We start from the raw sequence: 26974 nt of genomic DNA, 5'->3' as shown, positions 1-26974 counted from the left end.
GGAGTGAAGCTTTTGGCTTTCAGAGCCGGGGAAAAATTCCAGTAAAATGGAGTGGGTGTCTTGAGAAGAGAGAGCGCAAAGTTGATGCGAGCGAGCTGCAGGACCGTGGGAGGCGAGACAGGGAAAGGTGAGCGCGGGGATGCTGCCAGTGGCGGTGGGTCTGTCCGCAGGACACCGAGCGCTGCTCACACACACATACCTATCGCAGTAGTCACGCTGGCCGCCACTAGCCATGGGGCGGCACAAGCAGGTCACGGAGCACGAGGTTGGCCGCCCTCGCCTTTACTCACCTTCTCGGGCCGGTTTTGCCACAGGCGCGGGGCTTTGTGCTGCCTCAGCCGCCGGGAGCAGCCGAGCGAGCGAGGCGGCCCGTTCCCAGCCGGGCGCATCCCGGGACAGGGCCCGGAGAGGAGCGAACGGGCTGCGGCGGGAACAGGTCAGCCGGGGCTGGGCCGGGGGCCGCTCTCCCGGCTCCGGGGCGTTCTGGGCAGGGCTCGATGCCGCTCTCGGCTGGAGGAGCCGCCGGCGTGAAACGGGGTCCAGCCCTGCCGGCACAGCCCCGGCCCCCGGGCATTTTCCCCGCTGCCGAAAAGTTTTGTCCCGCGTCAGACGGCAGCGGGGCCGGTGCCGCCGCTCCGGCGGGAGGAGCGCGGCCGCCCGGGCCCCTCCCGCCGCCCGCCCCCGCCGAGTCGGGCCGGGCCGGGCCGGGCGGAGCCGGGCGCTGAGGGGCGCTGAGGGGCCGAGCTCCGCATCCCGCGTCCCGCCGCGGCTGAGGGGCTGCTCCGGGCCGGGCGCGCCGCTCCCGCAGCTTCCCGGAGGTACCCACAGGTTGGCACCCCGGGTACGGGCGCTGTCCCCACAGGTGGGTCGGGGCTCCGCCGGCGCGGTGTGGGGAGAGAGGGGCCGGCAGCCGTGGCTGGGGCTGTGAGCGGGATGGATGGGTCGGGGCGCCCAGGTTACCTCCCGAGTCGCTTTCCTGCTTTGGTGGTTTTGCTGCCCTTTGTGCCCCGTTGCCCACAGCCGGCCGGAGCCCAGCGCGGCGGGCCCGGGGATGGGCCGGCAGCCCCCGAGCGCTCCCGCCCTGCGCGGAACCGTGCTCGGGCGCGATTCTGGGGATGCAGAGCTCCTCGTTCGCCCTTCGCTGGCTTGGCTGTGCCCGGAGTGCATCCCTGAGCTCGAAAGGGCGCGGGCTGGGGCCGGGGTTTTGTAGCTCCCCAGAAAACACCGTCCCAAAGATTCCAAGCAGCCCCCGGGAGGCGCCTGTGGGAGCGGGAACCTGCCAGCACCTGGCGATGGGAAAGGGCTGCCTTGCAGGGTGCAAAGATGTGAAGCTGCAGTGCTAAGTCAATTTGTGCTAACCAAACTGCTATCACCTGGGCGAGCCGTGTGCCTTTCGGAGTTCAAAATAGGGGGGAGAAAAGTTGCAACCAACTTCACAGTGCAGCAACCTGCTGGGCGGAGAGGGGGAGAAGGGACCCTGTGCCCTGGATTCACAGTGCTGCTAAGGGGTGAGACCTCCCCCAGGAAACACTGAGGACCCAGCTTGTTTGCTTCTCCTTGGCTGCCAGAGTTGGGCATGACACAACTCCAGGGACTTGGTCACTTCTCGGGGAAGGGCGGCTCATGGACCCAGGGCTGGATTTTCCGCTACCCCACAGGTGCTCTGCATCCTCGGAGGGGCGGGAGGAGGCCAAGGGAACCAGATCCCGGTAACCGGGAGCTGCCAGTGTTGAGTTGCAGCTGGCATTTCCAATGCAGCCTTGGCAGAGCTGCCACATCCCCTCACCCACCTGCTGCTCTCGCTGCCGACCCTGTGCTGACACAGTTTACATGCAGCCCTTTCCACACGGGTTTGGTGCTGCCTCCAGTCTCGGAGCTGCCCCTCTGCACCCCTGAGCAAGCCTCACTGCTGTCTGCAGGGAGCCGGGCTGGCAGACCTCGTGGAAACCTTGATGTGGCCCTGGCCCTTGGTGGGGGGCTTGTTTTGCCCAGCAAGGAGAGCAGAAGCCTGAGCAGGGCAGCGCTGGGTGCAGTTTGGCAGCCTGTGTGCCCGGGAGGGGAGCCAGAGGAGCCGTGGACATCTCTGCCTTTCCAGAGCCTTAAGTCAAGTCTGTCTCCTAGGGGAAAATATTCCCTGCTGCTTGGTCATCAGGGGTAAGGTGAAAGAGCTGTAGTGCTCTGTTTTCCTGCCTCTTTAAGGACTAAATGTGTCACTTGATTTCCAAAATCCTGCCAGATTAAAAAAAAAAAAAAGTGAAATAGAGAAAAAAACCTGCTGACCTTGTTAGGGCTAGAAGCTGTCCCCGTGCTTGGGGCTGTGTGGCTTTGCAGCCTGGCCATCCTAGCCCTGTTTGTGAAAACACAGGTGTGCTAGGGCTGTGAGGGGATGGTGTCTGATTGCATGAAGGAGCAGCTGCAGCTTTCTGCCAGCTTTGGAAAGGGAGAGCTCTTGAAGGCATATGCTTAATGTGAAACATAACTTAATGGAAATATTCCTTCTGAGGTCTCTTCCTCCTCTGCATTTGATAGCTCGGCAGCAAACAGCTTCAGTGGGAGTGAGCTTCTGCTTTTAATTAAGTCACACACACCTCAACCACAAGGTAGATCTCCCTTGTAAATCACAATTCTAAATCATCAGGCTTTTTTGCCTCTTATTCATGCTGGCTCTCTAAAGGTGGTACAGTTAAGAGAGAAAAAAATCGCAGGCTACACCTCCCTGTAAGGCTGTTTAGCATGTTCCTGTTTGTTAGGCTGGTGCTGACACCCCGAAGGAGCTGGTGGAAGGAAGGGAGGGATGTTGGAGCCTCCAGCAGCAGTGCTTGGGGCTGAGCTGTGCCTCAGAGCAGCATATTGGGGCACATGCCCAAAGGAGAAGGGAGCAGCAGTTGATGGGAAAGGCCTGGGAAAAGGCAGGTTTCTGAGGCAGGTGGATGCATGGGAGCAGCTAGAAAGGCAACAGAGGCACCAGGAATGGGCACAGAGCCCTGAGACCTGGCTGCACCAGTCACAGCACCTTGAATCAGCGTCCTGGTGGAAAAGTGTGAGTGTCACACAGCCACAGTGAGTCCTGCAGCCTCCTTGTCCTGTGACGGGGTGCCAGCCGCTCTGGGGCAGGGATGTGGGTGTGATCCCTGGCAGGGATTCAGGATTGACCAGCCTGGCAGACAGGGGGGCTCAAGGTTTGACTGCAGCAACTACCAGGGCAAATTGTGAAGCAGATGCTTGGGGATATTTGCACTCCTCCAACACTGCTTCTCTTTGGCTGTGCCTGGCAGTGTGGCAGGCAGGCAGGCAGGAGCTGTGTTTCTGGGGGCATGGGGTGTGGTGGCCACGCAGTTTGGCCCTGTAGCCAGCCCTGGCCACCTCTGCCTCTTTGTGGTGAAGGTGCAGTGCAACATGAAACTGGCTGTGTGCTTCTGGAGAGGTAACCCCTGCTATCCCACTTCCAGATCATCTGCCACATGCCCAGTGCTTGGGATGGAGACCTTCCTGACTCAGGGCTTGGGAATGAGCAGGGGGGTTGTCCATGGAGGCAGAGCAACACCTACAGGTGTGGTCTCCCACTAATACATGAAATGGAGTGAAGAAAACCCAGGATTTTTCCCAAAGTGGTGAAAAGCCTCTGTGTGTCCTTCCTGTCCATGCAGCACAGCTGCTGTGGGCAGAGGTTTGGGCATGGGAGCAGCACTGCTCCTTCCTTCCTTCTCAGAGGGTGCTTGGGGTATGCCCCCTGCCCATTTCTGTGCCCTCCTGGGCCCCAGGTGGGGAGGCTGCTGTCTGGCAGCAGAGATCCCACTGCCTCCCTCCCTGGCTGCAGGAAGGTGAGCTTCCACCTGGGGGTACCGTGCTGTCACTAAGACTCGGCTGGAAGGACTCTGCTGGCGTTTCTGCTGTGGCCTGGCGCTGTGTGAGGAGGTGCCCGGCCACCTGGCCGAGCAGGGATGAGCTCAGCATGAGGGGCAGGGGGGTCCCCACCCCTGGGCTCCCAGCCACTCTGGGGAGGCAGAAACCTGCAGGTTTCTGCTCATTTCATCCACGTGCTGCTCAGCAGCTGCTGCAGCTGGACGCGAGGGAGGGCTCAGATCTTTGAGTTGCTCCTTGGCACCTCCAAGGATTTGGTTTACCTCCCCATCAGCTGTGGCATGCTCCCTGTGCTTCTTGGTATTCCCTCCTAATTTTCCTTCCTTTGAGCATCTCCAATCTATTCTGTCTCTGTTTCTCACATGCCTGTCATTGCATAGCAATTATGGTTAGAGAGTTAAAAGCCTTATCAGCTCCTTAGTGGGAGAAGTGTGAGTCAGCTCCTTGCAGGACTGTGTGGTGGTTCAAAAAAAGTAATGTGGTTTTTTGTTTTGGTTTTTTTTTTTTTTTTTGTGCATGGAGGCTTCTTTAATTCAAAATGTAAACCACAGAACTGAAAAAAGCCAGGTGGGTATTCAGCCTGCACTTATAAAGTTAAAAAGTCCAGAGTTAGAGCTAAATGTGCCAACCTTGTGCCATCCTCCCAAGCTGAGGGAGCTACAGTGGACAGACAAGCAGTAAGATCAACATTCAGAAGTTATTGCCTTCATGATATTGGGACATGCTTTCCAAAATGATAGGAGGCTTGAAAATCTCACCTAGCTTCAGTCAACACAAAATGTCAGGTTTCAGTCACACAGCGAGCTCCCCATGCACGCAGAGTCAGAAGCACCTTGTCCTGCATCTCCCTTCTTTGTGTGCAGAGGGTCCTGCAGCTCCTGGTGGTTATCCTCACTGGGCTTGCTGTCTGTCTTGAGTATGAAGATATCTGAAGGGCCTGGAAGTGACTCTGGAAATCCCAGGGACAGGAGCAGAATGAAGCACAAGCACAGGGCAGACCCTGAGAAGAAGGGTGACAGCTTTGTAACTCCCCAGTGTTCCTGGGGATTGAGCCTTTGTAACCCAGGTTTTAGGGTGATGTGATGAGTTTCTTGGTTTTCTTTCTTTTTCCTTTTGTGTTTGCAGGGAAAAGCAGGAAAGTGTAGGTGCCAAAGTTTTAAATATAAATTAAAAATAATCTTCAGATATGCTGTGTGTTTTAACTCACAGTTTTTAAATAGCTTCGTTGCGGGGGGTGTTGCAGTAAGTCGGGCTTGTGACTTTTTTTGATCACCTTGGGGATGGCAATATTGCAGGTTTCTCAGGCCAGACTAGAAGCGATCTTGTTGGACAAGAAGAGCAGAAGGAAAAAGCAGGAGCCTGTCTTGGGAGCACCAGATTTTGAATTGCAAAACCCCATCCCGCGGTGTTCACGCTGCCGGAACAGTTATCCGGCTGATTTCCCACTGCGCAGCCCGGTGTCCTGTCAGTCCTGGCTGCTCCGCACCAGCAGAGCTCCGTGTCCCACCAGCACTGGCAGCAGCAGCACAGACCCATCGTGGGTGAGCCGAGCTCCCTGCTCCCTCCTGAGGCAGCGGGGGTGGCTCTGCCCTTTGCACGTTGCTCCTTCTCCCCTGTTGTTCTGCTCTGCCTCTAGCCACACCGCCGCCTTCCCAAAAGTTCTTCTCAGCAGATGTTTCTCCAGATGTGCTCCCTGCAGAGGTGTGCATGTACCATTTCTCTGTCAGGGCTGGTGTGACCGGACAGGGTTGCAGAGCCCATGAAGACTGGCACATTTCTGAATGTGATTGTTCTGTTGTCTGTGATTTGACATCTTTGGTTTTGCACCTTTTGATTCACCGAACAGCAATGTCACCCTTGGGAAGAAGCCTCTCTTTCAACACTACATCAAAATGAACCTGTTGGGGTGAAAAGTTCATTCTGCCTGCTCTGGGTTTATACATGCTGCACCAATTTTTCATCTTCTTTAAAGGGTTTTTTCCCCTCTGTTTTTTTCCCCAAAAGAAATGTTTTGAAAGGGAAGAAACTTTGAGAGAGTCAAGATGTGCATTTAGATGATATCAACTGCATCTATTTTGAGGGCTATTTATGTGTTGGTCTACAGTTACTAAGCATTGTTAGATACTGGACTCAGTGGTTTTTGAGGTGTTTTCCAACCTTAGTGATTCTATGATTCTGTGTCTGTCCCTTGAAGTGTTCAACAAACATGTGCTTAAGGACATGGTTTAGTGGAGGGGTTGGCCGTGCTGGGTTAATTGTTGGACTTGATGATCTAAGAGCTCTTTTCCAACCTAAGTGATTTTATGCTAAGTATTCCTCGGTCTCGACAGATCTAAGGAAACAGGTTTTCCAGGCCTGGAGATCCAACCATTGAGGTGACCACAAATTGCTTTTATCCAAATACTGTTTCTAGCAGTCAGTGCTTCCCTTTTATCTGAGAAGATGACAGTGCTAATATTTTTCATGTGGTCCGGTCACTTGTTTCCTGTTGACTTTTGTCTTTTTGGATCATGTCTGTGTGCAAGCCAGTGCTCCTCTGTGGCCAAACACTCTGCACCATGTCCCAGACAGCCAGCAGGTGCAGGGCACAGGGACCAAGGGCAGAGCAAGGCAAGCAGAGCTCTGGGGTCCTTCCAACCCGAGCCATTCTGTGATTCTGCTCTGGAAGTGATCTGTCAGAATTGGTTGGCATTTTAAGTCTTAAAAACACCCCCAAAAAACCCAACCCCATAAGTCTCTGCTCTCAACAGACCCTTTCATTTTAGGGATGTGGTGTTTTACCTGTGGTGTTTTCTGTCCTGACAAACATTGCCCAGCCTCACCCTGAGGTCAGTGACCCCCTAAATTGCTGATCCCCCTTGGATCCTCTCCAGGCTGCAGAGAAGCATTCCTGCCAGCTCTCACAAGAGGCAGGAGCTGGGCTGGAAATGCCTGTTGCCTTTCAGCGACAACTGCACTGGTGCTTGCTTTGTTGCATACTAATGAACGCTAATTAGCCTCGGCTTGTTATCAACTTAGTGTGGGAGCCGTTTGCAGAATGCAGAGGTGGGGGCTGGGGAGACCCCAAGGGGCTTCTGCCCTCCTCCAAGGGGTGCCCTCCCGGGTGGATGAGGGCTCCTTGTGGTAACACCTCCGTTTGTGAGCCACAGGAAGGCTGTGCCTGCTGGCCTCATGCCGGCCTTGGTAGGGGTCCACCTGCCAGGAGTGTTCCCCCTCTGACGTGGCAGGAGGTTACAAGGAGTTATAGAGGTTTTTGTCTGTAAACCCACCAGGGCATGGGGAGGAGCTGAGCCCCTTGGAGGCTGGGCAGTGCTCACCTTCAGGTTTTCTCAGCATCAAAGCTTCTGTGCCCCTCTCCTACCCCCATCCCCACCCAGTCCCTCCACACTGTCCATTGGTCTCTGAATTGTTCAGCTGGAGCCTGTCTCCTCCTCTCCACTGCACTTCCAGCATTGTAGCAATCCTGGCATTCAGTGCAGCAGCTGGATATCTCCTGCACCCATGGCTCTTGTCCAGTCACTCAGCCTGAGCTATGGAGGGCATGAAAACTCCCAGAGAATGAGCCTGCTGCAGAGGGGAAGCACCACCATGGTTTGCCACAAGCTAGAGAGAAGGAGGCTTGATGGAGCTGGGTGGCTTCAGCACTCTCGAAAAACACATCTTTACACACCATGTGTGTAAACCCTTCAGTCTGGCTGATGTGTGATACTGTGTTTGTAGGACACAGTGAGCTGATCTCATGCTGGGGGAAGTTCTGGCAGGGGCAGGACGGTGCCAGGACCTGCAGTACCTGAAGGCTTCTGCCAGCAGGAGAGCTGGGGTTATTGCTTCAGAGCTGGGCCTGCTAATTTTGGACAAGTAGCCCACTTAGCTTCATGTGCTTGGGCTGGGACTTGTAAGCAACTACTCTGAAGCTGAAAAATCAGTCTACACTCAAGCTGAGAACAACACCTGTAGCTTTTCTGGCATTCGAATCCCAATTATGCTCCGTGACAAACATCAAGTTTCAGATCAGGTCCTGGTGATCATGCTTCTTTTTAATTTACTCTTTCTTTGCTCACATAATGACAGGAGTTTTTCCAAAGAAAGGGCTTGGAAGGAGAGGGCATCAAAGTGTCAGGAGCAGTGACAGGGAAGGTTGGCCAGGTACAGGGGATGCTCAGCCAGGGAGCAGCACCGAGGAGCTTCATAGGAGTAATTTTTTCCTCCCACCTGTTGTTAGGAGCAAGTAGGGAGTGAGCTGTTGTGCCTCCTCCCCAGCTGCTAACGACGAGAGACTCACTTATGGTCGTGTGCTGGAAGCTAATTAAACCTGGTGACAATGGTAATTGAGTAAGGATGCTTGAGGATAAGTATGACCTCATGTCTAAAATGGTAATGAGGCCTATTAAAATCCACACCAAAAAGAGAAATGAAAGGGGGAACAGAGGCAAAGGTGGTGCAAAGGGAGCAGGAGCAGGCAGGGACAATACCTGGCAGCCAGAGCACCAGGAGGGAGGGAGGGCATGGAGGTGTCAGGCTTCTCCATCTCCTTAATAAACAGCCAGCTCTGCAGGTAGCCAGGCTGCATCTGGGGCCAAGTCAGCCAAAACACAGCGTTAAGCACCTTCCTCTCTGCTCTCCCAGGCCTGCGTGTAGGTCCTGGTAAGCAATGGCAGCACTTGTTGCTGTTTGTTGTCTTCACTGGCTGGTTCTCTGCTGGAAGAAAGGGATATTCCATGAAACCAGGAGTCACTGCCAGCACAAGGAGGGTACTTGCAAAATGACCCTGAAATTGCTCCTCCAGTGCAGGGAAATGCACTGGCAAAGGAAAGATGCAGTGGGTTCGGGGTGCCATGCTCCTTCTTGGACCAGCACAGCACCTCATTTCAGATCCCAGCTGGGATACAGGGGCTGGGGGCCACTGTGACCCTCCACAGGTGTTGTTTTGCAGAGTGGTGTGGCTGTGCTGGGGGTGCCACCTTGCTCCGTGGGAGCCCTGGTCCTGAGCTGACTCTCCTTGCTGCAGAGGAACCCAAAGGACACTGGCTGGGGACACTCCCTGTCCTGGCTCCGGACGTGCATCGCATTAGTTTGGGTAAGCTCAGCCCCAGGTTGTCCACAGACCCTCTCCTGCTGGCAAGGGGGATGTGGTGTGTGCTAAAGGTGTCTTCTCACTGGAGAAAGCCAATGCTCATCCTCCCAGCAGGGCAAAGGTGCGGCTGGATGACGGCTGAGGATGTGCTATGGAGCCGGGACTCAACTGCTCTGAGCTCTGCGATGGCAGCTCCAGCTTTGGCAGCCAGGAGCAGCAGCAGCGGGCCCTGCAGGAGCTCTGCACTGTGACAGTGGTATGTATGGATGCAGTGGGATGTACGGGTGCAGGGCAGTGCTCTGGGACTCTGCGACAGGAGATTTGCTCTGCAGTAGATTTGGGGGAGGGATGAAGAGGGGATTGCAGCTGCCAAGCGATCCCAGTCCAGCTGAAGGCAGCACACTGTCGCCTGGTTGATAGAAAGACAAGACACATCAGTCTAGGTGACACCCAGCAGTTATCCAAAGGGGAGAAAGCGTCCATGACAGCCAAGTCATGTCAAGCAGTCCTCCCATGTGTCAGCCAGCTGCTCAGGATTGGCCTGTGATGGCCCCGTCTCCCCTTGACCTTTCCTGTCCCCTATAACTTCAAAGTGCTTTTCAAATATGAATAGAGCAGGATTTAATTAAAAGTCATCCTCTGTAATAAACAGCACCTTCCCCCCTCCACCAGTAAGGCAGGGGTAGAAATGACACTGGGATGCACTCAGTGGCAGCTGGCACCACGTGGGGCTGCTGGATGGAGCAGTGAGCTTGGCCCGCTCGGCTCTCCATCACGTCCTGCACGGCCATGGGCCTTTAATTAAAAGACTGTAAGCTGCTTGGCTCCTCTGGCTCTGGCAGCCGGCTTACAATTAATATTCCCCCTGCCAGGACCAGGATTTACTGCGCTCAGCAGCCAGCAAAGCGCTCCATCAACTTCAAGTAGCATCAACATCCAGGGAAACAGCAGTCAGGTGGGAGGGTGTGTGGGAGAGAAAAAATGGAGATCATAGGGGTGTTTTTGATCCCTAGGTGGTTGCTGGGAATAGGGTGCAGCAATACTTTTGACAGCAGCCAGAGGTGAAAAGATTTTGTTGGTGGGTGCATCTGGGGGTGAAGTGCAGAAGCCCCAGGATGCTGAGTTTGCCCTGCTCACCTCAGTGGCAAAAGCCAGGTGTTACCCTTGGGCTCGAGCAGGCAGGACACTGAAATAGAATGGCTTTACAGCCTTGCACCAGCGCTGTCAGCTCCAGCCCTCATCTGTGCTGAGTGATGGGCTTTTAACACAGAGAGTCCTGGTGTGAGCAGGGCACTGACCTGGCTGACCATCTTCACCATTTGGTGTGGTCTACATTTCCCAGAGAGGCAAAAGACTCCCCAGGGAATGGGAAGAGGAGGGTGGAAGCAGTTTTGAGGAGGGAGATGAGGATCCCCCCAGGGATCCCTCCACACTGCTGCAAAGGGAGGCTGGGATGTGCATGCAGCTGTATCCCAGCAGCAGCAGCAGCTCTCAGCTGGATGTCTCTCCCAGGCAGGGGTTTGCCTTTCCCAGTTGCCCTGTGACCAGCGTGGCTCCAGCATGTGAGCTGCCAGGAGCCTGCAGATCAGCTGTGCTCGTGTGGCAGTGACACATTTTTGTGTCAAGAATTATGTGGTGGCTTTAATTCTGCAAGCTGTGCGTTGTTCTTGCTCGCCCAGAGGAGATGAAGCCTGGCTGGGGAAGAGGGACATGAGGCATTGGCTCTGAACAAATGCCTTTCTTCTGCCTGAAGATTTATTTCTAGCAAGGTTGGAAGCAGAAACAGCTCAGACCTTGAAGTAAAAATTGGGAGTTTGGGGCAGTGTTAACTGTCATGAAAAGTAGTCTTCTGCAATAGAAATTGGATGCAGGAATACCTGAGAGAGGACTCAGCACCAGAGAAGTTAGTGAGGAGGTGTGTGATCCCAGCTCAAACCCCATTCTCCTCCCTCCCCCCTTAAAGGGGATGTGCCAGCACTTTTATTGAAGTGATGCTTTTTTTAAGGAAAAAGAAGTTGGTAACCCACACATGCACACCCTGTTGAAAATGCTGGAGCATTTTAGATCAGCAGCGGAAGTGGTTTCATGTTTCACATGGGATCATTTTATCCGTTTTATGTTAATAAGGAGATAGCAGAGATTATTTTAAATGGAGATTTAAACCCATAGGGTGGTTTGTGTGTAAGGGGAGAGGTGCCTGCATCATACCCACTTTGGGAGTGTCCCTCCAAAGCCAGTTCTCAGCTGATGCCTGCCTGGGACCAAGTTCGTTTCCATCCAGCAGGGAGACGGGTGGATTCCAGCTCAGTGTGTCACCGCCTCTGAAAAACGCTGTCACACTCCCTGTGCTGTGCTCCTGCCCCGACTGGCAGCTCTGCTGCTGGCTCCCAGACACGTCCTCCAGCTGATCAGTTGTCTGCTGCAGGGAGGGGTAAGGGGGGAGCCAAGAGACATCTAAAGAAGCATGACAGCAACTGGGGCACCACGGGGTCTTCCTCCAAAGATTTCCTTCTAGAGGACAGTGGGCAACCAGTGTCCATGTTCCTGTGTTTCAGAGGCAGGGTTGCTTGGGATTTATGAATCACTTGTAGAGCTTCATTATGGATTTGGCTAGTTGGCATAAGAGGAGGGCTCTTGGACTGCCGTGTCCTCCTGAACACTCAGCAAGTGACAGAGCACATGTTCTGTCCACACACATCTCAGTGGCCCTACCTGCAGGACTTGGTCAGGTGCCAGAGTGTCTTCTTACTGGGAGCTGTGGGTTCTGGCTGAGCAGGATAGCTGTGGATCATGCTGGAGTAGGTACCTTCTTTGCTAAGAGCCCCAGCAATGTCCTCTTCTTCCTTATCCCTTTTGCTTCCTGCAGACATCGTTTGACCACAGTATGAAGAGCTCCCCATCCTTCTCTGCTGGTCTCCTGGGAGTTGTGTGGACATTCCTGACTGGAGGAGTCCTGCTAGCACTCTTCTTTTTCATCTTCACTATTCGCTTCAGGAAAAACAGGTAAGGATATCCCTCTCCTCCTGGGAGGTTTCCCCTGAGCTGGAGTAGCAGAGTCAGGCTCTTTCAGGAGCAAGCTCTGTGCTGATGACCAGCTAAGGATCAGGAGGGTGTAAGCCTGAAGGAGCAGCACAGGGCAAGAAAGGGCAGTGCCAGGGATGGTGCAGCTTCTTCCATCACACAGAGTTTTGATCACTGGTGGAGACAGTCCTGTTTGGACTGCTCCTTTCCTTCCCAAGGCAGGGAGCTGTAGACAGGATGAAAGGAAATGGCCTCAGGAAATACATCAGGGGAGGTTCAGGTTGGGCACCAGCAATAATTTTTTCTCCAAAAAGGTTGTCAAGCATTGGAACAGACTGCCCAGGGAAGTGGTGGAATAACCATATATGGAAGTGTTCAAGACTGGATGTGGCACTTAGTGCTGTGGTTTAGTTCTCACAGTGGTGTTTGGTCAAAGGCTGCACTTGATGGTCTTGGAGGTCTTTTCCAACCTTAATGGAAAGTTCTATGACTGTATGGGTGCCCCCTGGCACAGACAGTGTTGCATGGTCTCATCCAGGTGCTACTCAATAAAACCATCAACAGGAGTGGGTAAAAGGAGAGCTCTATTCTACTCCACGTGCTTGAGAGCATCGCTCTGAGCAGCACAGCCCCACAGCAAGGCCATCATACTCCCCACAGTGAGCCATGTCCTCCCTGCTGTTGGGCCACTCACACTTTGAAGATATTGATAACCCTTTTTGCTCTTGGTGGTTGCTCATATTGGTGGAGAACATGATCTCCATTACTCAGAGAAGCTGGTGGTGAAGTGTAGACTCTTTTTGGTGCTGTTCAATCTGCACAGAGGAGATAAAAAGTCCTGCTCCTCTGAAGGCAGCATAAATCCAGCAGAAGGCTTGGCAGTTCCTCATAGCTCAACCTGTCTCAGCCAGTGCTGATCCTTCCTCAGCAATTCTGGATGTCTCTGCTGCCTCTTTGCCACCTTCTCCTCAGCCTCATTGGCCCCTTGGTATTTCAGCTGCTTCCTCCTCCAAGGATACATCCCTCTCCCAGGCTTCACCAGGCGAAGCCTTTGCTCTCCGTGTGCCACTGTTTCACACAGAGGTACATCTGAGTGCAGCCTGCACTGATGTTGTTGGACTTCTCTGGTGGCTTTAAGGAATTTAATGCTCCTGACAACCACGGTTGGGAGGGTCCTGCCCATAAGGGTTTGTGTTGAGAGTCCTGTGCCTGCTGCATGACCTGCATCCCAACTGCATCCCAGTCTGAAGCACTTCATTTACTGAGTGGTGTTGAGTTCAGTGGCCGCTTGAATTTATGTTCTCAGAACGTGCTGTAATGAATGTGTGTTATTTATTTACCCTGCGGTAAATAAATACTGGTCTGCCTCCTGAACCTGGCAAGGCAGAGGAGACCTTTCTCAGCTGCAGCTGACAGCATGAGCTGGTGAATATCTTTCTCCAAGGGCTGAGACATGGTGAGGAAGGCAGGGAGGGAGAACCCCAGGCTTTGTGGCTGGAAGACAGCAGGAAGGAGCTCAAGGAGAGAGAAAAGTAATGACTTGGCAGCAGGTCGAAGGGCCAGAGCTGTTGGGAAGGGTGGCAGGAGGTGCAGCTTTCACTCAGTAGGCTGGCTAGAGAAGGGTGACAGGTCATAAGAGATCAGTGGGTTGATTCTCCCCTCCCTGAATACAGTTACCGGATTATGAGTGATGAGGTGAAATTACAGAGGGGAGACTGTAACCTGAACATTGCTGGCAGCTTCCTGTGCTGAGTGTGGAGATACCTCCTCAGAGGAAGGAGCAGTGGGAAGGGCCTGTTCTGGAGGCACACGTAGCTCTTGCACCTAGAGCTTACTGCTGGGGACTGTCACCCTGGGCTGTGTTGGTGTGGTTTTCCACCTCTGTCCCTCTGCAGCAGAAGTGTTGGCATAGGCTAAATGAATACTTGAAGGATTGTGAAGCACTCCAGCAAGAAAAGGGAGAGGGTGGGACCATGGAGTGATGGCTGAGCTTTTGGGGCAGTGGTGAACAGCACAGGCTGGGGGTGGACAGTGTGTCAGCATTCCTTGTGACCGTCATCATCCCTGTAAGGGGACCTCACCCCAGTGCTGCCAGGTCATGATGCTCAGTAACTGTCACCAAATCCCCTGCTTTGTTTCCTGGAGGATTGTGAAGATGTCCAGCCCCAATCTCAACATTGTGACCCTGCTGGGCAGTGGCTTGACTTACACAAGTGCTTACCTCTTTGGGATTCAGGAGCAGAGCCTGCCATCTGGAGACTCAATGGAAAAGCTAATTCAGGTGAGCAGGGGCTTGGCTGGGATGGGCACCTTGACACATGTACAGGCCTGTTTGTATGTGCTCTCTCCCAGCCAGCTGTCACCTGTACATGCTCTGTCCCAGCCACAGCCTGTCACCACCACGTTGCTCAGCTGGGCTGTGGCTTTCACGTACACAAAGGGCAGCCAGACACTTTCTGTCTGAATGGGGCCTTTGCTGTTTTGCAAACCACATCTGCACCGAGGTCCCTGGGAACAGGTCCTGCAGGCAGGCAGGCTGCTGGGCTTGTACAAGTGCAGCAGGCAAAGGGCAGCACAAAGGGAGATGGGACCCTCCACACAGCCACCACTGCCTGACACAGCACAGGTGCTCTGGGTGAGTTTTTGGCTGCAGAGCAGATCTTCATCAAAACACTCGCCTGTGTGATGAGCCCCCATGTGCTGGCCTGAGGCAGCCACCCTGCCAGACTGAGGAGTGGGCATGCACCCATGTGGGAGAGTGGGATGGAGCACACCCTGCATCCTGCTCAGCCACTGGCCTGAGGATAATTAACAGAGGTGTCAGCAAGTGATTTATGGGTGCTGGGACTTTCTGTGCCCCTGCTGCTCACAAGCTGCTTGTCTCTCCCTGCCTGCCCTTCCAGTGAGAGTCTCTAGGTAGGCAGCAGGCATGCCTCCAGAGGAGTGTTTGCCTTTGAATTTATTTCACCTTGTAGACAGCTTTCTAGTATCTGGTATCACCTTCCAGAAGTCAGAAGACTTCTGTCTCCTTCAGCCATCCTCGCTGCAGCCCAGGCTGGGAGGGGTGTGTGGTGTCCCTGAGCCCCTTTAGCCCTTGCTGTGCCCCTGCAGGTGAGGCTGTGCCTGCTGTGTGTGGGGACCTCGCTGGTGTTCGGGCCTGTGCTGGGGAAGAGCTGGAGGCTCTACAAGGTGTTCACCCAGCGGGTGCCCGACAAGCGCGTGGTGAGTACCCGGCACTGAGGCGGGAAGGGGAGGACAGACTTGCCATGGAGGGCAAACACCAGCAAGTCCCAAACCAGAGTGGGATAGCAGATGGAACTGGCACATGACAGGGATGGATGCCACAATCACAGGTCTGGTTTCACACCTGGCTGGGCATGGGCCCTTCATTTATTCCTGCACAGTGAGACAGGAGCTTTCCCACTCCACAGGCAAGTGGGTGCCCTGCCAGGCTGCCTCTTCCCTAGTGGAGTCCCAGCCCCATCACCAAGCAATGTTCTCATTTTACACTGGCCGCATGCCTTTGTTACACTACGCACCAATGTTTGTGTTCAGGTCTATTTTCATCCCCCAAAAACAATCAGCTGGTTTTGTGGCATGAAAATAAACCAGGTGTCCTCAAAAGCATCTGATCTAGGGCCATCCCCAGGTGGATCCGTTCTGCTCTTGAAGGCAAGAAGGGAGTGCTGGGCTCTCCTCTGCAGCACTTGAGGATGGGGATTCAGAAACTGGGAGGGAAATGGAAAATTTGTGCACAAAACAGTGCATTTACAGATTTCAGTGGTCACTTTCCAGCAGTGAAAAAAGTAGGTCTCGGATGAAAGATGGGACAAGAGGCTATGCAGGGGAGCTGGGTATCACAAGGATTCCTGTTTCACACTGGGATCTGTGTTAAACTTGCAAAATTATGCTCGTACCAGGTGTTTTTGTCTGCCCTTTTTGTCTCTGCTGGTGATATGGTCATAAGGGATGATAGTCTTGTTTTGGAAGAACTGTTTTCTGTCACTTACCTGCTATCCACACCATCAGGCAGAGTTTAAGCCTGATTAGGTCTCCAAGAATTTGGGAGTTGAAGACAGAGATCTTGTGGCCAACTCAAATGTCAGTGCTGGACACCTCTCTGGGCAAAGTAGTAGGACAGATGTGCCACTTGAAAGAAACAACAGAAAGGGACCCAAGGGGGATGGAGGTCATTGGTGACCATTCCTTCCCCATAGTAACTCGGACTTCTTGCATGTTTGCAGATTATCAAAGACCTGCAGCTGCTGGCCATGGTGGCAGCGCTGGTGCTGGCAGACACTGTCTTGCTCTTGACCTGGGTGTTCTCTGACCCAGTCCAGTGCTTCCGAAGCCTCAGCGTCTCCCTGCGGGTAAAAGGATGGGGAGGGCAGGGTGGGGTTTTGCTGTGTCGTACCTGAGCTCTGTGAACAGAGTTAGTGGGTGGCCAGGCATTTGGAGGTGGTCTTTGAGAAACAACAGAAAGAAAAACAAAGCAGAAAACCTTCTGGTCACTCTGGATTTGGTTTATGTCTGGTCTATTACAGAGGTGAGAGTCCACTGCAAAATTTCCAGGTCTGTGCAGATCACCTGCGTGGCACAGGAGGGCTCCAAGGCATCTGCTTTAGACAAATGTTTAACCAGCCCTGTAGGCAGCAGAAAGCCAAAATCATCTTGCTTTAAGACTCTGCCCCTGGTAGCACCAGCTTTGGCCTCTCCTTTCAGAAATTTACATAGGAGACCAGCTTCTTCCCATTGGTCTGTGCCAGCCTTCACTTGTGCCTCTGCCTTGCCTTGTAGGCCACAGAGAAAGGCATGACGTGCTCCGTGAGCCGGGTGCAGTCCTGTGCATCGCTCTATTCCGACCTTTGGCTCGTTCTCATTTTAGGCTTTAAGGTATGTACCCTCTTGAGTGCTTCTTGCATTGTATCTCACCTCCTCCCTGTCTTTCAGCCTAAACTGTCTCGCAGCATTTGTCATTTCACTGCCCTCCCAAGCTACGTGCCCATTGCAGATCCCGGCTACTCCTGCTCATCTCATAAGCCTTCCTATTTCCAGCCCTTCCCATCTTGGGAAGGGTGAAAGCCCTGCTAGCTGCGTTCTCCTTGCTTCACCATCTCCTCTATGTACACTGTGCACTTACAGTCTCTCAGGATCTCTCCCGGCACCCCTCTGAGCTTCATCTCACTTCTTGAAACTCAACATCTTCCTGGTCTTTATGTCAACACTCCTTCCCTAAAGACTCCAGTGAATGGCCACTGCCGAGGTGGCTCAGTCCCTGTGTCCTGTGACTTCAAACCAAGGAGGTGCTGATGACAAGTGCTTGGTCCCCACCTCTGCAGGATGCTTATCGGGTTAATTATACTTCTGAGGTGCACTTTCACTGGTGAATCTCTGCACATGGCCAGTCTTCTTCCAGCAGTGTTAGTTATACTGATGTAACTATGTTGTATAATTATCACTGTAATTATCTGTGGTCTCATGTGTCTCTGGTATGGCAGAGGCTGGACACATTTCAGAAAGCTGATGTTGATGAAGCTTGTGAGATCACAGCCTTTTTTTGGGAATGGCTTAATCTCTGCTTGCAGCACAGGCACTTTCTTTGTGATTCACTGTAATGTAATACTCACTGACCATCTACCCAGAATCATAGGAAAAAGAGCAGAAAGGGACCTCACAACACAGCCAAGTCCTTCTACACTTAATTTCAAAGTCCTTAAAAGTCCTCTGCTGTTAGGGAATGTAGGCATTACCTGGGCTTTCAGTGCTGTGTCTCCACCTCTGATTTTGTCTGCAGTTTGTGTTAGGGTTTAGAGAGGTAATGCTTCTGCCTACAGCCCTTACAAAATCCTTTTGGAAATAAAACATCCCCATAATCAGTTCCAGGTAATCTTTTTAATGTTGTGTTGAATCTGGCCCTGTTCCTTCCTGCTTACTGGGGGTCATGGAGTATTTCCTTGGTGATTTCTCTGGAGTTAGTCTGGATTTACACTAAAGTGAGTATAGACTTTATCTCTGCATACATTGCACTTCTTAGCATCCACAGCATTAATGTGCTCAGCCCTTTGGGAAGACACTCAGTGTATTATCCTGGTTTTACTGGCACAGAGCAATGAACAGAAATGACTTGCCAAGGACATGCCTGGAATTAGAAGCGAAGTCCTCTGCTCAAGTTTAAAACAAACAAACAAACAAACCACTGAGAGTCCTAGTTTAGGAGACGCAGTGCTGTTGTCTGTGTCCCAGATAGACTGTATGAATTTAAATGGGACTTTGGTGCTGGTTTTTTCCTGCTCAGGGATTAGGGGTTGCCTTGCCTTTGGGCTGTTTGGAGGTGCCCCATGGTGGACACAGTTATGATCCAGTGCAGATTCCACAAAGCAGGGTCAGGCACCGGCCCAGTTCCCAGCAGTGCAGGTTTCACTCCTACAACCCCACCCTGAGACTTCTGCTGCTTTGAAGTTGGGAGTCTCACCAGAGATCTGGACATGAATGTCCCTTGCTTGTGTCCCTCCAGGCCTTAGGCCTGGCAGTGGCCATCACAGTCACCAACCAGGCAGAGCACAGAGGTGTTCACAAGGGTCTAAAAACCATCTGCATCTCATGTCACAAAGCACTTCTTGATGCCCAAATAACAATGACTCTTAGTAAAAGGCTGACACTTCCTGGGTAGCACAGGAATAATATATGTCACATTCCCTGTATTCCAGGTCCTTGCAGGAGCTGGGACTTTGTTAGATGGTATTTCCAAATGATCCTGAAGGCAAACCATGCTCAGTTCTATGGAGGCAGGCAAAAAATACTTGGTGTTTCCTGCTAATGTCACCTAGGGAAGGAGATGCTTATCCTGCTGGGTAGTTTTATCCTGAGCACACTGGCAAAATGCATGCATGAGACCCTTGAGGAGGAGGGTGGTGAGACAGCCTTCTCTGAAACAGTTGCTCTACTCGGGGGGAGGGAGAGCCTCTGTAGAGGCACTTCTGTAGTGCCCTTCCCTGCTGCTGGAGTCAGGAAACAGCCAAGGGAAGGGAAAAGAATTGCACCTGGTAGTTTCCTGGATTATTGCTATTTAAAGAGGCACCAAGTACATCCTCTTCCCTCCAGTCTAAACCTCCATATCTCTTTGCCTTCTTTTTTGAATTCCTTCTGGATATCTTTGCTGCTCCTTCAGAGGTCTGCTATTAGTCCTTGATGGCACCCACTGCTGCATCCCTGCAGGGATCCCTGCTTCCTCTCTGTCTGCCTTTGCTTCTCCTGCTCCAGGCTGCCCAAGGGGTGGTTTTCACAATTTCTCCCAGCCATGCCCTGCTCTGTGGCAGCACCTGCTGACCTGTGACTCTTGGCTCTTCACACCCTTTGGCTGGGACCCCCCCCTGCCCACAGTGCCCTCACTGCTGCCCTGTGTCCCCAGCCCCTCCTGCCTGCAGCAGCGTGCCGGGCGTTTGCCGCGGCGTCACCGCCGCACGCTGCAGGTCTGCATTACAGATCAAAGAGCATTAATTAGGATTGCGCTGAGCGCGATCTGAGCTCACCGGGCTTGGTGCGACACGGGGCTTGACACCATCAGCCTGTAATTTTCCACACTCTGGAAACCTCTTTTTTCTGTTTCCAGAGTATCCTCCTGCTGTATGGGACCTACTTGGCCGGTCTGACCGACAACGTCAGCTCCTCTCCAGTGAACCAGTCCTTGACACTCATCGTCGGGGTCAACCTGGTTTTCCTGGCTGCTGGTACCATCTGCTTAGTTCACCGTTTCTTCCGTGCTTGGCACAATCTGCTGTTTGGTTTTACCTCTGGAGGCATCTTTGTGTGTACAACCACCATCAACTGCTTCATCTTTGTCCCACAGGTATGCTGCCACCTCTGTCCTGTCACTTGGCTGGAAATAGGAGTTTTAGGAGTTTAGCAACAGCAGCCGTGGGCGTCAATGCATTCACTTTCCTGCTTTTTTTCCCCAAATGTTTGGACTCACCTGTACAGCTCGTTCTCCAAGCCCCACCCCACCCTGGTGGTTCTGCTTCCCCAAGCAAGTGCCCTGAGTCTCAAAGAATCACAGAATTGTTTGTATTGGAAGAGACCTAAAGATCATCTGGTTCCAACACCCCTGGCGTGGGCAGAGAAGCTTCCACCAGACCAGGCTGCTCATAGTGCCATTCAGCCTGACCTTAAATGTTTCCAGGGATTGGGCTATCCACAACTTCCCTGGGCAAGCCTGATCAAGGGTCTCATCACCATCATAGTGAAGAATTTCTTTCTTGTATCTAATCTAAACTACTCTCTTTTCAGTTTAAAGGCATTCTCCTTTATCCTATCACTGTGCCCTTCTAAAATGTCCAGCTCCAGCTTTCTTGTTCCTTGTCCCCTTTATGTCCTGGGCACTGCTGAGCACTGCTGCTCAGAAACCCTCCTGCAGGAACGTGCCCCAGGTGACAGCCACGCAGACAGCACACATGAGGCGAGGCAGCCACTGGCCTCCTCCCCCTGCTCCATGCAGGTGGTGGGATGTGTCCTTTGTGCACTTGTCCTTCCCTCATACCTCACATGCCCACTTGCACCAGGAGCTCCTGCTCCTGGCAGCGATGGAGCCGGGCACAGACCATCCAGATGGCCCAGCCACTCTCAGATACTTCCCCAGGGGAGGCTGTCCTCCTCTGCACTTTTGGAGAAGGAAGCTGGGCTTTGCCACAAGCCAGGAGGAGGAGGAGGAGGTGTTTAAAGGAAGCCTTTTGTGGTGAGCTGAGGCACTTCTGCTTCCTGTGTCCTCCAGGAGCAGCCTGGTGTGCCTGGCCGCCACGTTAGTGGGAATAATGCTCCCATTGTTACAGGGAAGGGAAACAGTTATTTACTTAGTTGAATGTTTGGAGGGATGTTTGGGCTCAAGGACATGAGGTGAGAAAGGGAGGAAGAGGTGAAGCTGAGGAAGGCACATCTGTGTAAGGGAGGGCTCAGGGAATTTCAGCAATGTATATAAATATCCATGGGGGTGGAATAGGGAAGGGAGAGCAAGGCTCTTCTCACTGGTATCCACTGACAGGACAGGGGACAATGGGCACAAACTGAAACACAGGAAATTCTATTTAAACATGAGGAAAAGGCTGGATTTTTTTTCTGTGAAAGTTGTAAAGCACTGGAGCAGAATGCCCAGAGAGGCTGTGGAGTCTTCATCCTTGGAGATACTCAAGGCCCAGTAGGACACAGTCATGAGCAGGCTGCTCCCTCTGACATTGCTTGAGCAGGGCACTTGGGATGATTTCCAGAGGCCCCCTCCTGCCTCTTGGGGCAGAGCAGCCTTTGGGAGCAAGGATCCAAACCCCCTCTGGTGAGCTCCAGGCCTGCTGGAACACCAGGTCCCTTGGACTGAGGGTAGAGAAGCTGATGAGCTGTACTTTCACTCTGCCTGTACCATTTTTCTTTGGGAGCCTGGGGCCATTGAACATTTTATTTAACTTGGATCTTTTAATTCATTACCTTGTTTTTCCTAATGGGTTTGCTTTTCTATAGCTCATCTGAGATCAATAAACAGCTGGAGCTGGGCTGCACAAGGCTCCCAGGCAGACACTAGATGAGAAAATAGATACTAAACATTGCTGGTTTTCAGCTTGTCACCAGTGATTCAGGGATAAGGGGGCAGGCATGACACTGTCTTTGTCTGTCATGGAGTGGGGAGAAGAGGGAGGGGGCTTTTACAGTGTGCTCAGCAATCTCGGTGCAGCCAGGCACTGACCCTCTCCTGCATTAAAAGCTGGAGCCAGGAACAGGGAAGGGCTCAGATGGGTGGGAGGCTCCAAGTGACACTGCAGCCCCTCGCCCAGCCATCTCTGGCTGGCTGTGTCTGCTCCACCCTGCCTTTGTCTCCCCCTCTCCATCCCTTTGTCTCCTTCGCGCTTGAGCTGCGCCTGCCTCCCGCTGTGTCGGCCGGGGCTCTGTGGATAACACCCTCTTCTACTCCCCAGCTCAAGCAGTGGAAAGCCTTTGAAGAGGAAAGCCAAACCATGAGCCACATGGCAAAATATTTCACCAGCCCGAGCAGGAGCTGCCGCTCAGTGTACAGCGAGGAGCAGCTCTACCAGCTCATAGGGGAGAAAAACTCTATGAAGCGGCTGCTCACTGAGGTATGGGGCTCTGCCAGCCCCCCCTCCTCCAGCTTCCCCCCTTCCCTTTTGTGGGCTGAAGGCTTTGCAGGGTGGGAAGCCCTTTTTTACACCCCTGTCCACACTGGTGATCCCTCACCACCCTCTTCCTTTCTGAGGGGAAGAGCTGCTTTGTTTTGTTACACTCCAAAGCACCACAATTTTGGCATAATTTGGAGGGCTTAAAAAAATTCTGTAGGGAGGAGCACAAGAGAGCCTGGTTCCCACAGCCTTGTCAAACATGGTTAATTTAGAGGGGAGATGCTCTGTCTCAGAAAAGCCCCCAGGCTCCTGCTCTGTCACCTGCACTGCATGGGCAGGAGCACCCCAGCCTGAAGAGCTGCCTGCCCAGTGAGCCCCTTCCCACACACACGTCTGGGGGCTGCAGGGGAGGCTGAGGTCACACATGCTGCTGGTGTGGCTCTTGCCATGCAGAGAGGGGTGATTTGTTTTCTGGCAGTGCCTGCTTCCAAATTGGCAGCGTTTTCCTCCTCCCTGCCCGCCCCACACTTGACAGGCTTATTTGTTTGACACAGAAAAACGCCGTGATCGAAAGCCTGCAGGAGCAAGTGAGCAGCGCCAAGGAGAAGCTGATGAGGCTGATGTCTGCAGAGAGCGGCTGTGACCCCCGTGTGCTGCCAGCAGCCGCCTGCACCTGGAGCTCAGGGCAGCCTGGGGATGCACCAGGGGACTGCTGCCCCCCGGATCCAGGGAGGGATGGGTGGCAGCCCCCCTGCTTGCTGGGTACGTCACCTCCTGGCAGCAATGCTCAGGCCCTCCAGAAAGATGCAACCCAGGAGCCTGTTTGTACTCAGGTGCTGCTTTTTAATGGAGGGGATAGCATTGAACGTGGCCTGAAAGATCTCCAGGAGTGTGGGACACCTGCAGTGCAGGAGCAGCCTCCGGTGCAGCTGCCAGGCCAGGACAATTCAGCTGGTGTAGCCTGGGAGTCGTCCCCTAAAATCAGCTATGTAAACAGCGAGAAGCTGTGGGAAGTCTTGCAAGAGTTAAGCCTGGATGGCAAAAACCACAGCCCAGCCTTATCTGCAGGATCCCCACTCGGCAACCGGGGCACCTCAGGCGAGCAGGGAGAAACACGGGCGGGCCAGGAGGGCTACCCAGGCATCCACACAGCCCTCAGCCCCTACCTGGCAAGGCTTCAACGGAGGATCCCGTTGCCCCCTGCCTCCACACGCTTCCCTGGACACGTATCCCCTCGTGCCAGCTGCAGGCTGAAGGAGGTGTGCAGCTGGGGCCGTGAGGAGTCAGCACAAAACTCCCTGGGAAAGGGAGGGGACACGGCTGGCAGAGAGCTCCTTCACGGCCCGGCACCATCCCCTGCAGCCATCCCGAGGGAGGCCAGCCTCCAGCCAGAGGGGTGGCAGGGATGGCCCAGGGTGCCTCAGGGGTGCCAGCGTGCCTCACCGAGCATCCCGCAGGAGCGGCGGCGGCGGCAGGGCACGCCCAGGGGCCCCGCGGAGCCCTCCCTGCGCTCGCTGTACTATTACCCAGACTCTGACTCCAGCAGCAGCAGCAGCAGCTCTGAGGACGTGTTTCATGGCTGCCACCGACCCTGCTGCGAGGTTTGCTTCCAGAGCCCTCGTGGCTCCCTGGACAGCAGCAGCACGGACACGGACACAGAGCCCAGTGACTGTGAGGATCACCAGACAGAGCACCACGGCGGGCCCCAGCCTGTGGTGAATTTCAAAGAGGATCTGAAACCCACTTTCGTGTGACTGGGAGCACCCCTGCTCCAAAGGCAAGTGCCCTCCCAACCCCAAAACACTGCGTGTTCTCTGCAATGCTAAAGCCACACATCCCTCTGGGGAATGTGCCTTGTTCTGGAATGTGGGGATTTGCCCCATTCTGATCTGCAGTGTCGGCCGTGCCTGCAGCCTGAGTTTGGCTGAGAGGGGCTTGGCAGCACTCGGGGAGGTGGCAGTGGCCTTGTCCTGGCTGCTCTGGGCAGCAGCCTGTGTCCCACGTGTAGCAGCAGTTCTGTCCATCCTGGTGCAGCAGTGCAGAAACCGGGTCTGGGGGTGTGTGAGAGCCCAAACTTCATCTCCTCAGAGAGCTTTCCCTGTGAGACCTGCGTGATTTGCTCTGGCAGGGAGCAGCATCCTGCCTCAGAAACAACCGTGGCTTCTTGCACACCTCTCCATATGGACCGACAGGAGACTCCTTCCCCTGAGGCTGCCCAGGCAGAGCATCCCCCTGGCATCACCCCAGCTGGGGATGGGAGACGGATGCCAAAAGCAGCTGCAGATGGCCCTGCACTTGGGGTGTGCTGCTTCCAGGCAAAACAAGGACTTTGGAAGGGGGGGTGCACAGCAAACTTTTGGGTTTTGGTGGGGTTTTTTTTTGTAGCATCTGAACAGGAAAATGGAGTCCAAAGGTGATGTCTGTGGAGGTGTCTTTGCATTTTGTGTTCTTCAGGTGCATCGCTGTAGGTGAGACTCAGGTCAGAGCTGAAGGGAAAGACAAGCTAGCCATTGTAAAGGATGATCTGAAAAGGGGTTTCTTTTTTTACCTTGATTTCTGGATCTTGTGCCCTTCTGTCTATCTTTGTATGGATGATATAGTCTGGAATAAGGTTTGTTTAAGTTAATATGCTCTGTTTAATTTTTATCTTAGAAACACCAAGAACAGTAAATCCAGTGTGTGTGCCTTTTTGGGATATTTATCGTGGCATTTGAGCTTATCATTGCTTCCACAGGAGTTCAGGATGCTGAGACCTGATGCCCAGTGCAATATAAACCTTCTGGAGAAGGGCTTGATTAAAAAAGCAGGTGTCAAGAGGAATCCCAGAGCTGCTTTTGAACAAAGCATGTTAGCACTGCCCTCTCCATTACCCAAATGATGGTGAAATCCCTCACTTCTCTCTCTTCACTGGTGTCACCTTTTTTTCCCCTGTTGCCTCTGCAGTTTTCCAAGCTTGCATGTAGGGCAAATCATCAAACTCAGTAATCTTATGAGGAACTATATTCCCACAGGCCCTGTTTGCTTTTAAAATGGAAACCCCAGACAGAGTGTAATCCTTTTTTTTTTTTTTTTTTTTTTTTTTAATGGTCACTTTTTTGCTAATAGAAACCATTCTCTTTCAGTTTTGTCTGAGCACTTGTGGCTCTGGCGTGGGAGAAGTGCACTGACTGGAGAGTCCCCTGCGTGTGCAGGGCGAACCCGGGGCCGGCGGCTCCCTGCAGTGGGACTCGGGATCTCCTCGGGATCTCTGTGCCCGTGCCCTGCAGCCGCCTGCAGTTCTGCAGCGCTCGCAGCAGGTGCTGCTGCTGCCACGCCGGGCGTGCCGGCAAACACCAAGGACATCCACGGCATCGCCGCGCTGGGACAAGGGGGGGAGACAAGCACGCTCCAGGGACCCTGTTAAATGTGGGTCAAAACCTCTCCCCACCCCCAAACGTGTTTAGAATAACACTTTGCTCTGGGGCTGGGGAACACTGCAGCGCAGTTAAAGGAAAAGATCAACCATGAACCCACCGGGAAGCGGCTGATATAAAAATTAACTTTAAATCCACTAGTGAATGCAGAAAAACTCTCCAGAGGACTTTGAACCTAGGGTTTGTTTGGAAACTCACTGCTGGAATTTGAGGTCGTTGCTTTTCTGTGCAGTGACCAGCAGCCACCACCTGAGAACTGCATAGCCCGTGAATGCACCTACTCAGAAGGCCAAGAGCCCTGTGGTTTGTGTCATAAATAGTGTGCCCAGCAGGACCAGGCAGTGATCATCCCCCTGTATTCAGCACTGCTGAGGTCACAGCTCTAATCTTGTGTTCAGTTTTGGGCCCTTTTCTTGCTGACTGCTGTTTAGGGGAAGGGTCACGTCAGAGCCAGGATGAGATCTCTCTCCATGCCTGCTTGGTGGGCCTTGGCAAGAGGCAGGAAGGTAAGGAAGCCCTGAGGCTCTTGTGCCACAACCATCTGACATAGCTCAGTCTGCCTCTGTTACCCCCTCAGCTTGCCACTGCTTAGGAAATAAAAAAATTGATTGTGATTCAGCTGCCAATTAAAAAAAAATAATAAAAGAGAGGAAAAAATATGAAAAGAGCTTTGTTAGCTATGGCAGAGAGGGATTATGACAGGCTCTCTGGCATGGGAGTGCTCACCATTGGTGTGGAGGTTTCCCCACTGCCTCCTGTTGGCATTAGCAGCTGGGATCTCTGGGAACTTCTTGCTCTGATCTTTGATACTCGGTACAGTTATGAAAAATAATGAGTATTTGAAAGTACTGCAGGAGAGAGAACCTTCTGGTGTCCTTTCCCTAGAGTAACCAGACCGTGCAATCCCTGGACACAGTGGTGCCCCATCTGTGTGGAGACACTCCTGTGGCACAGTGGGGAGCAGAAGTCAGGGGCCCTACAACTCCAAGTAGCCTGTAATGCAGGTTTTGAGGAGGTGAGGGAGCACCCACATCTGTACATGACCTCCACAGGTCTGGAAGAAGCTCCAGAAAAGTTTTCCTTGAGTGTGGCGGCCATGAGGGCTGTGGAGAAGTGCTCTCCTCCTGAGCAGTTTTGTTCTCCTGAGCCAAGAAACCAGGCCTATCTCTTCCTTGTCTGGTTTTTCAGGGCTGTCCTCTTGGCCTCTGCCTCCAGCTCTGCACTGCTGAATTGCCAGCTGCTGCTGTTACCCCAAGGTCTGCGCCTGCAGCCACTTGAGAGGCACCAAACCCATCAGTGTAAGCTGCATCCTGATTGCTGGCCTTGTGCTCAGGCAGAAGTGCTTGGGGAACTCCATGGAGATGGAAAAAATACCATTGAAAGAATTGTGGATCCTGGCGTGACAGGAGTACTGTGGATGGCTCAGTGGTTGGTGTTCATGCAGGGACTTTCTGCTGCATGACACAGTCATGCCCTATGGACCTGATCGATCCCTG

The 26974-nt window shown here is 53.3% G+C and overlaps 1 protein-coding gene across 2 annotated transcripts; it reads left to right on the top strand.

The window, feature by feature from the left end:
• The first annotated feature begins 770 nt into the window (after positions 1 to 770).
• On the top strand, positions 771 to 26270 carry GPR156 (G protein-coupled receptor 156). Of its 2 annotated transcripts, none has more exons than XM_063148397.1 (11): positions 771 to 862; positions 8795 to 8938; positions 9050 to 9191; positions 11802 to 11938; positions 14102 to 14237; positions 15068 to 15178; positions 16201 to 16326; positions 16754 to 16849; positions 19566 to 19802; positions 21907 to 22065; positions 22620 to 26270. In XM_063148397.1, the coding sequence occupies exons 3-11, from the start codon at positions 9087 to 9089 to the stop codon at positions 23817 to 23819; spliced, it is 2307 nt and encodes a 768-aa protein (XP_063004467.1). In that variant the 5' UTR covers positions 771 to 862; positions 8795 to 8938; positions 9050 to 9086; the 3' UTR covers positions 23820 to 26270. The 2 variants fall into 2 exon arrangements, with proteins under 2 accessions (XP_063004467.1, XP_063004466.1); XM_063148396.1 differs by having other exon boundaries at positions 9047 to 9191.
• The last annotated feature ends 704 nt before the right edge of the window (positions 26271 to 26974 follow it).

Source organism: Melospiza melodia, chromosome 2 (assembly GCF_035770615.1).
Source record: "Melospiza melodia melodia isolate bMelMel2 chromosome 2, bMelMel2.pri, whole genome shotgun sequence".
NCBI lineage: Eukaryota > Metazoa > Chordata > Aves > Passeriformes > Passerellidae > Melospiza > Melospiza melodia.
Note: the sequence above shows the minus strand (reverse complement) of the source record. Positions and strands in the feature narration are given on the sequence as shown.

Bases quoted from the DNA above. Each gene is read 5' to 3' on its own strand.
- GPR156 (XM_063148397.1), top strand. From the start codon at position 9,087: ATGGAGCCGGGACTCAACTGCTCTGAGCTCTGCGATGGCAGCTCCAGC. The intron at 19,803-21,906 runs GTATGCTGCCAC...TCTACTCCCCAG, and splicing joins GCTTCATCTTTGTCCCACAG to CTCAAGCAGTGGAAAGCCTT. The intron at 22,066-22,619 runs GTATGGGGCTCT...TGTTTGACACAG, and splicing joins TGAAGCGGCTGCTCACTGAG to AAAAACGCCGTGATCGAAAG.